General features: G+C 36.0%; 1 protein-coding gene across 1 annotated transcript; it reads left to right on the forward strand.

Moving 5' to 3' along the window:
• The first annotated feature begins 7,479 nt into the window (after positions 1 to 7,479).
• On the forward strand, positions 7,480 to 8,466 carry Olr1052 (olfactory receptor 1052). Its single transcript, NM_001001363.2, is given in 1 exon segment — positions 7,480 to 8,466. A coding segment is annotated over 1 exon segment (987 nt).
• Positions 8,467 to 10,611: the final 2,145 nt, after the last annotated feature.

The raw sequence follows: 10,611 nt of genomic DNA on the forward strand, positions 1-10,611 counted from the left end.
AACTTACTGTGATCTAGAATAATCTTGGACACAAATCTCTGAGCATTTTTGTAAGAGATTGTCCACATTAGGTTAACTTAAGTGAGATGATATATTTTAAATATGGGTGGCACCATTTAATGAGCTAGAGTATCAAATTGTATAAAGAGGAGAAACTAGTGAGCACTGCATTCATTGCACTTTGTTTTTTGATAAAATATGCAAGATGACCACTGGCCTCAGATTCCCCACTTTATGCTATCCTTGTCACTATGAACTAAATCCTGTAAGTCAAATAAATCCTTATTTTTTGAGTTGCTTTTAAAAAGATTTTAATTTAATTTATTTACTTTACTCATTTACTTTACATCCAGATCACTGTCCCCTCCCTGGTGACTCCCTCCCCTCTGCCCACTCTCCTCCTCTGAAAACCTGGGAACCCCTCTTGGAATCCCCCCATCCTGGTATTTCAAGTCTCTGCAAGGCTAAGCACTTCTCCCATTAAAGCCAGAAAAGGCAGCCCAGCAGGTAGAACAATTCCCACAGACAGGCAAGAGCTTTTGGGATAATCCCAGCACTAGTTCAGAACCCACAAGGAGGTCAAGCTGCACATCTGCTACATATGTTTGGGGAAGCTTAGGTCCAGTTTTTGTATGTTCTTTGGTTGGTAGTTCAGAAAACGAGATCCCCAAGGGGCGAGGTTAATTGACCTTGTTGACCTTACTGAATAGTTCATATCTTCTACAGAGCCTACAAAACTTACTCTTATTCTTCTGTAAGAATCCCTAAGCTCCATCGACTGTTTGGCTGTGTATGGGTGTATCTGTCTGAGTCAGTTGTTGGGTGGAGCCTCTCAGAAGACAACTTGTTCCTGTCTGCAAGCATAACAGAGTATCCTTAATAGTGTTGGGTATTGGTGCTTGCCCATGGGATGGGTCTTAAGTTGGGCTGGTTACTGTTTGGTGATTCTCCCAGTTTCTTCTCCTTTCTCTATGCCTGCATTATATGTAGGCAGGATAAATTTTGTCTTGAGTTTTTTCCAAGTGCTTGTAGCAATAAGGAAATTAATCAATAGAATCACTCTTATCATTACAAAAGTAAATGCAGCTCAGTTCAGCATTTACAAAATACATGAATAGTGGATATTCTGATAGTGAGGAAACCCCTGGAGTTAAGCATGTCACATCTGCACATAAGTGATCTAACTGTATTTTTCTGATACAATGGCGTTTACAAATTTCGCAAAAAAAAAAAAAGCAAAGAAAAGAAAAGTAGACGTCACAATTCATTCAACCCATTAAGGACAAGATTTTCTTTCCTAGGTAGGACTTACTCACTTAGTTCATTGGTCCACCAACTATAAGGAAAGCCATCCTATCATGAATATTATTGTTGCCAAACTACATAATTGAATTATGAAAAGTTAAGTTATGCCCCATAAATTTAACATAAATACTTCAATGGGTACACTCATCTCAAATTTTAAATAAATAGGAAGAACTATTATATAAAATTTTATATTAAAATACAGCCGTGTGTGTGTGTGTGTGTGTGTGTATGTGTATGAGAGAGAGAGTATGTGTGTGTGTGTGTTTCTTTTTCTTTCTATAGAATGAGATATTGAAAATGTACATAAGGAGAAATTACTTGAAACCATGATCTTCTATGCAAGGGTGCCATTCTTTACAGGTTTACTTTATTTTCAACTCCGTGTCGGTGTGAGGGTGTATACATGTAATCATTCTTTTCAAAGGGTTTCAATTCCAGGAGCTGGACTCATAGGCAGTTGTGAGCCATCTGACATAAGTGCTGGGAACAGAACTCTGGTCCTTGCTATAAGTCCATGATACAGAGATTGTAATAAGCTGACACATCTGGTCTGGTTAAAGATCACCTCTTGAAATGAAACACCAGCAAACTTGCCAGCACTAATTCAATGCCTTTATATTTTGACATACAATTTCAGCGGCAAATAAATAAAATGGGAGATCAGGAAGGTATATCTCAGAAAGTCACTAATGCAAGGCTCATAAAACTCCATTTAATATGGGATTAAGCATACAAGAGTATAGCTGCTGGTGCTAAGCAAACAGATCAAACACACAGTGTGCACCTTTCCTTTTTTTTTTTTTTTTTGGTTCTTTTTTTTTCGGAGCTGGGGACCGAACCCAGGGCCTTGAGCTTCCTAGGCAAGCGCTCTATCACTGAGCTAAATCCCCAACCCCAGTGTGCACCTTTCAAGTTATTTTTTTCTCCATCTTTATTAACTTGGGTATTTCTTATTTACATTTCAATTGTTATTCTCTTTCCCTGTTGCCGGGCCAACATACACCTAACCCCTCCCTGTCCACTTCTATATCGGTGTTCCCATCCCCATCCTCACCCAAATTACCACCCTCCCCCCAACAATCACATTCACTGGGGGTTCAGTCTTGACAGGACCAAGGGCTTCCCCTTCCTCTGCTGCTCTTACTAGGCTATTGATTGCTACCTATGCAGTTGGAGGCCAGGGTCAGTCCATGTATAGTCTTTGAGTAGTGGCTTAGTCCCTGGAAGCTCTGGTTGGATGGCATTATTGTTCATATGGTGTCTCAAGCCCCTTCAAGCTCTTTCAGTCCTTTCTCTGAATCCTTCAGCGGGGGTCACGTTCTCAGTTCAGTGGTTTGCTGCTGGCATTCACCTATGTATTTGCCATATTCTGGCTGTGTCTCTCAGGAGAGATCTACATCCGGTTCCTGTCAGCCTGCACGTCTTTGTTTCATTCATCTTATCTAGTTTGGTGGCTGTATATGTATGGGCCACATGTGGGGCAGGCTCTGAATGGGCGTTCATTCAGGCTCTGTTCTAAACTTTGCCTACCTATTCCCTCCCAAGGGTATTCTTGTTCCACTTCTAAAGAAGGAGTGAAACATTTGCATTTTGGTCATCCTTCTTGAGTTTCATGGGTTCTGTGCATCTAGGGTAATTCGAGCATTTAGGCTAATATCCAGTTATCAATGAGTGCATGCCATGTGTGTTTTTCTGTGATTGGGTTACCTCACTCAGGATGATATTTCCCAGTTCCATCCATTTGCCTATGAATTTCATAAAGTCAATGTTTGTGATAGCTGAGTAGTATTTCATTGTGTACATGTATCACATTTTCTGTATCCATTCCTCTGTTGAAGGGCATCTGGGTTCTTTCCAGCTTCTTGATTTTATCAATAAAACTTCTATGAACATAATGGAGGAGGCATCTTTGTTATATGTTGGGGTATCTTTTGGGTATATGCCCAAGAGAGGTATAGTTGGGTCCTCAGGTAGTTCAATGTCCAATTTACTCAGGAACCTCCAGACTGATTTCCAGAATGGTTGTACCAGTCGGCAATCCCACCAACAATGGAGGAGTGTTACTTCTTTCTCCACATCCTCGCCAGCATCTGCTGTCGCCGGAGTTTTTGATCTTAGACATTTTCACTGGTGTGAGGTGGAATCACAGGGTTGTTTTTATTTTCATTTCGATATTACTAAAGATGTTGAACATTTCTTTAGTTGTTTTTAGCCATTCAGCATTCTTCGGCTGTGAATTCTTTGTTTAGCTCTGAACCCCATTTTTAATAGGGTTATTTGTCTCCCTGCAGTCTAACTTCGTGAGTTCTTTGTATATTTTGGAAATAAGCCCTCTATCAGTTGTAGGATTGGTAAAGATCGTTTCCCAATCTGTTGGTTGCTCTTTTGTCCTAAGAAGCGTGTCCTTTGACTTATAGAAGCTGTGTAGTTTTTAAATCACCACTGAAGATAGTACACACTATTTATTGGACATATAAATATCAAAAATAAATATAAAATCATTGAGAACTCCAGAGATTAGCAAATAATTTTCAATTTGTGCAAAATAAAAAATCACAGGTAAATCACAGGTAAAGAGGAATATATATATATATATATATAATATATATATATATATATATATTATATATATATACATATATATATATATATATATATATACATTTTGCTTTTCCCACAGCTTAGTTGATAAACTGCTTCCCTTTTACACATGAAGACATGAGTTTGATCCCCAGAATCTATGGAAAAAAGCTGTGCATGGTGATTTGTGCTTGTAATATGATTATCAGGCATGGAGAGACAGGCAAATTCCTGGAACTCACTGAACAGCAATCATATCTGTGTCAAATCAATGAGGTCTAGTTTCATAGAAAGATAATGAGGACAATGAAGGTTCTATGCTTAAAACATAATAGGGCAGCAGTGGCTCAGCATGTAAAGATTATTTTCATTAAGTCTGATGATTCAAGTTCAATTCCAAGAATCCTCATGGTGGAAGAAATAGATGATTCCTGAAGTATATACTCTAATATCCATGTCCCGACAGTGAACACATAAAAACACACTCACACACATACTCGCTAAGAAGTAGTGTAAAAATGTATATTAAAATTTTGTGCTTATGAAATATGAAGATAACAATGATAATAGTGTATAAAGTTATAAAACTGTTTTTAGGGCAGGGAAAACATCAATTTAATTGTGTAGAAATTTTAGAGAAATTTTAACCCAGCATTTTGACTATTCTGGCAAGCGTTCACAATTAAAGACATTCTATGTCTATGTGACAAATCTGTAATGCAGACATGTCTTAAATAACACTATGATCTATCTGAAATATGGACATGCCTTTAGTACACACCTTTAACCTGAAACAATGAATGTGAAGTTAGTGTATAGAAGAAATCAGCCATGTTTGAAAGTGAGATCTAATTGAGGTGTGGGCAATGTGATGGATCAGAAAAAGATTTGAGAGAATAAGTAAAAGATGGGACAACCCAACTCTCATGAGAACAGACAATAAAAATGGGAATTTAAAGAGCTGTCCCCACACATCCACAAACACACATTCTCTCACTCACACACAAAGACAGATGAGAGACAGACAGGCAGACAGACAGACAAATGGATGGACAGACAGATAGACAGAGATAGAGATGGAGAGAGAGAGAGAGAGAGAGAGAGAGAGAGAGAGAGAGAGAGAGAGAGAGACTGAGACTACTGGATCAGTTTTACAGAGATGGGTTGCAGGTGTAGACAGAACAAGCCAGAGAATGAGAAAGAACGGGAAGATTAGAACAGATTGCCAGAGTTAGTTTGAGGACACACAGAACAATTCAGTCAGAAGTCAAGAGAGAAGCCAATTTGAATTGGCCACCTTGGAAAAGAGTTTTGAGCCTGAACAGCTGAGTTTAATCAGCCAGCCAGAGTTGAGAAAAAACTAGAAAAGGTGAGCTCATTCAGCAGTAAGCCTCTGAGACAATAATTACACTAGGAAAATAAGTTACTTTTAGAGATAATTATAAATGAACACTTCAATTGGCATTATAACTATGAAATAAAGTGATAAAAGTTTTCTTAATGCTTCTCAGTGCTGTGCAAGTCGATTATTCATAGGGTTTTATTGTCTGATTTTCAAACTTAGATACATATCCATTCAGATATAGAGTAAATGATTGCAGAAATGATTAGCTTAACAATATTCTACAGGGGTCCATATGATATACACAGGGGTCCCTATTTTTTTTGAAAAAAAACCATGACATGTCTTAATGAAATAAAAACAGTATATTATATCAAGAATAGAAAAATAAGGATACATGACTTTGAGGAAGCTTGGTGATATGACATATCATGCTTGCCTTTTAAGATATTAGATTGGAAAAATACTTAAAGGATGTCAAAATATATCATTCACCACAAATTATGAAACAAAAATAGAACATAACTACCTTCAAATAATACATATGTAAGTCATCATGTCAAAACTGTGGGGAAAGATATTGAACAAAACACAATAGTGTTGACTATGATTTGTTTTTGGTTGGAGTAGGAGGACAAGAACTTCAAGCCAATCCTTGGCATGTAAGATTCAAGGCCAGCTGTATTTTCTTGTTTGACCTCTACTGTACATTTACTTCTATGTTTTAAACAGATTTTCCTTGTGTTAAGGATAACACATATTCTGTGTCACTATGCCACAATTTTCCTCCACCCTCGAAATGGACTAGCAGGCTGCTTGTGAAAAGGAGTCTATCAGGAAAGGCATAACCTAAAAACCCACTACTCTTCTAGAGACTGTGGAGTAACTCAGAGTGCTGCGTAATTCATCTCAACAATACCCTATGCAAATCAATATGAGAAGATAACTGTATTTTGTTGTTAGATCTCATCCCTTCGAAAATGCCTATTTCCTTGATTACTTACAGATAAGTTCTGCAGTCTACTGGGATGAAGGTCACATAATCAACCAATTAAATGTGGTTGCTGGAATTAATATTACACTTGTATTCACTAGTGGCCAATTATTATTTATCTCAGAAGTCATGCATTTCCATGATCTGTAGAATTGAAGTTATATATTGTAAACATATTATAAGTTCTCTGTTTTGTCTGGGGGGGGATTAAATCCAATATCCCCTTGGGAAATATGAGAACAATCTGAATAGTTTTATAACAATACAATTCTCATATAGAGATGCCTTTTTAAGATATTTTAAGGACTAGGTCAGATTCCTAGATACTGGATAATTTTGGGAAACACATAAAGATGCTTAACAGCATGTTTGAGATTAAACATTATGGATACTGTGAGGACACATATAGCTTTGAGAGAGGAGAGATGTAAACATTGATTTCTCTTTGTGCTACAAAACCATAACGTGTATTTGTTTCAAGAGAACTAAGCATATTATTTTATGCCAGATACTTTAAATTGGTAAGTATTTTCACGTTGTTTATATTCAATGTTTCAGGTTTATTTACTGTCCTTTCATGAGTTTATTTATAGCTCATTTTCATACACACATACATATATGTCCTCCCCCAAAACTACTATATTAGCTGAATTTAATGAGAAGAGTCTTTGTATTTCAGAGATCAGGAATGAAGATAAAAATTTAAAAAATGTACAATAATACAAGAACACAAAATTTATAATGGAATTTTTAAAGAAATGTGGACATGATTTAATTGTTTAAAATACAAAAATACTGACATCATTTTATCAAGAAAATATTTATAGAAGCTACATTGTTTTCTGATTCGATATTTAGTCTATATCTGTATATATGTAAACTGACAACAAATTTCTGCAATGATCAAGAACTTTGGTTTCTAGAAAACATGACATAGGAAAAGAAAAATAATATTAAAGAACTAGATGAATTTATACTGAACACTATATTTTGAAAACTATATTTTATACATCAGTAAATGTAATAGATGGTTGCAGAATGAAAACAAAAAAAATGTGGATTCAAGCATAGAAAATGAATCTTTAGAGAAAATGATCAAAATGTACACAACGTAAAATACACAAAGAGACAGAGACAGACTGACACCAACACAAGGGCACACACACAAACAGAAACTCAGATACAGATACAGAGAAAGACAGACAGGCACATTGATGCTTGTCTTGTAGCTCATATTCGTGTATCCATATTTTCTATGTTGATTTTATCAATTAGATTTGTTGTAGCCAAACCATCAGAGATGAGGATCATAACTTCAGTGACATACTTCATCCTTCTGGGTCTGACAGACGATCCTGAGCTTCAGGTTGTTATTTTCTTTTTTCTCTTTCTCACATACGTGCTGAGCATTACTGGAAATTTAACCATCATTACACTCACTCTGCTGGATTCCCACCTGAAGACTCCCATGTATTTCTTCCTCAGGAATTTCTCCTTCTTAGAAATTTCATTTACTTCTGTCTGTAACCCTAGGTTTTTGGTCAGCATCCTAACTAAGGACAAGTACATCTCCTATAATGCTTGTGCTGCCCAACTATTTTTCTATATCGTCCTTGGCTCAACAGAGTTTTTCCTTCTGGCATCCATGTCCTATGATCGCTATGTGGCAATTTGCAAGCCCCTAAACTACACAACCATCATCAGTAACAAGATCTGCCACCAGCTCATCATCAGCTCTTGGCTGGCTGGTTTCTTGGTAATTTTTCCTCCACTGGCCATGGGCTTAGAGTTAGATTTCTGTGACTCCAACATTATTGACCACTTCACATGTGACTCTGCCCCTTTGCTGCAAATATCCTGCACAGACACAAGCACTTTGGAGCTTATGAGCCTTATATTAGCTTTGGTCACACTTATGACCACACTGATGCTGATAACTCTCTCTTACACATGTATTCTCAGAACTATTCTGAAATTTCCCTCAACCAAACAAAGGGAAAAGGCCTTCTCAACCTGCTCCTCACACATGATTGTTGTCTCCATATCTTATGGAAGCTGCATCTTCATGTATGTGAAAACATCTGCAAAGGCTGGAGTTGCTTTGACAAAGGGGGTGGCTATGCTCAATACCTCTGTTGCCCCCATGCTCAAACCTTTTATCTACACTTTAAGAAACCAACAGGTAAAACAAGCATTTAGTGATCTCATGAGAAGGAAGCTTGCCTCAAAAGTGCTGATCTGATATAGCTAACAAATCAAATGTTCAACAGTTAAACCAATGAACATATCCTTGTTTTAATTCATCTCAGAAATAAAAGTGTATGTTACTCTTAATGGAGTTAAGGTACGCATGTTGCAATTTACTTTAATTTATGCTATGAATTTCTGATAATGATTATTATGGGGTGATTTTACCAATAAACTATATTATAAAGTTAGAGATGAAATAATTTTGAATTATATCTCAAGTAATACATATGTCAATTGCATCATGCATATTTTTGGAAAGATTAAGATATTGAGGATCCTTGTGAACCACATGTATATTACAAGTCCATTTACTATAGGTAAACAGAGAACAGATATTATTCTTAATTTTAGACATAAAACTCCCATTCATAGAACATAAAAAAATTCTCCTCCAAACCAACACATTTATTATATGACAGCCTGCTTTTAGACTTGCAAGGTTTGTAGTTTTAAAGCACATCAAAGAGAATATATCTGAATCAGTCTTTTTATAAGTAGCTAATACTAATATATAACTTCTTTTACTGTAAGTTTCATCATCTACTCTATAAAGAAAGAAAAGTTTTGTTTTAGTCATTATGTTATTTACTGAGTTTTTGTCTTCCAGGGATGTATGCTATTGACCCTCTATCTTTAAACTACATTTTGAGACAGCCCTAAGCCTATAATAAATATAGACCTCAAATCTTTAAACTATTCTCCTGGCCTGGAAGATTTGTCATTTGTATCTGTTTACTGTTCACCAATTATACAGTTTGAGATTGCTCAAGCACAGATACCCTAAGTAAGTTCCTAGAATCTCATCTAGCTCTGTACTTCTCTGTGTGTAATGATCTCAGGGCATAAGGAAGCTTTCCAAATAGTGTCCATACAAAGTTAATTTTTAGGATTTTACTAAAAGACTCACATATAATTTTTCTGAAGAAAAGCCATAAAATGAATAATAGTGAAGAAAATCCCCCAAAATGCAACATGCAGAGCAAAACCCAAAAGTTAGAGAAGGAAGGACAACAATTGTAGCAATCTGCTCTATTTTGCTAGAACTGTGTGAAGCAGCTGTGCTGGCTTCATGACTCTTGGTGTTTCTAAAGGATATGGCTGTGCCAATTCAGAAATATGATTTGGGAATTACAAATAAAAAGAATATTAAAAATGTGAAGTTTTCAAAGGAGAAAAAATGGAAAACAAAATAAAATACGATGTTAAATGGAAAAAGAGATGCTAATTTTTGAACTGAACAGAAACGATTTAAAACCTCTTACAGGCTGTTTAAAGTTCCAAATTGAATCCAACCTATGGTGATGATTACACATTAATTTTCTCTTTTGCAAGTTATTGTTTTTTATAATACTTTTATGTTGACTCTGATTTTAATTATTATTTATAGTAGCTTAAACAACAAAACAATGCAGTAGCGAATTAAGAATAATTTATTAATTGTAATGTTTACAGGAAGAAAATGAAGTGAAGGTAGTGATTATGATTTGATTTAAATATATTGGAATGAGAATTATTGCATAATTGTCAAAAGTTTTCCAACTATAATTATTACACTCATTACACAAATAAATACGCAATAATATATTTTTATTAAAAATTTTCCTAAATGATAAAAAATATCTGAGTCTGTGGACTAATCCTGTCTAGCAACTTCCTTTACCAAGGGGTGTAATTTAGTAATCTATACTTGTACGGTGTCTTTGCTATTTTTATTGTCTTAATTTCAGGTATCCTATTCTGCTTTTGAAATATTATATAATGTAATATATTAAATATATTGGATTTGGGCAGTCGTGGCCGACACCTTTAATGCCAGAAAGTGGGAGGCAGAGGTAGGTTAATCTCTGTGAGTTTAAAGCCAACCTAGTACACAGAGTGAGCTCCAGGACAGGTACAGCATTAAAGGAGAAACCATTCCCACCAAACAACACACACACACACACACACACACACACACACACACACAGTGTTTCTAAATAAACATTGACAATGAACAGAAATGAAGCAAAATACACTAAGATCAATTGAAAATGGAACGAAGAAACTGATCCCATCCCACCGCTCCCTGCACCCAAATCCCATAGGGAAAAGATCTGGGTCCTCCGAAGTGCAGCTACTCCAGAGAAATCAGTAGAGA

This window comes from Rattus norvegicus, chromosome 7 (genome assembly GCF_021556685.1).
Source record: "Rattus norvegicus strain SHRSP/BbbUtx chromosome 7, alternate assembly SHRSP_T2T, whole genome shotgun sequence".
Classification (NCBI taxonomy): Eukaryota; Metazoa; Chordata; class Mammalia; order Rodentia; family Muridae; genus Rattus; species Rattus norvegicus.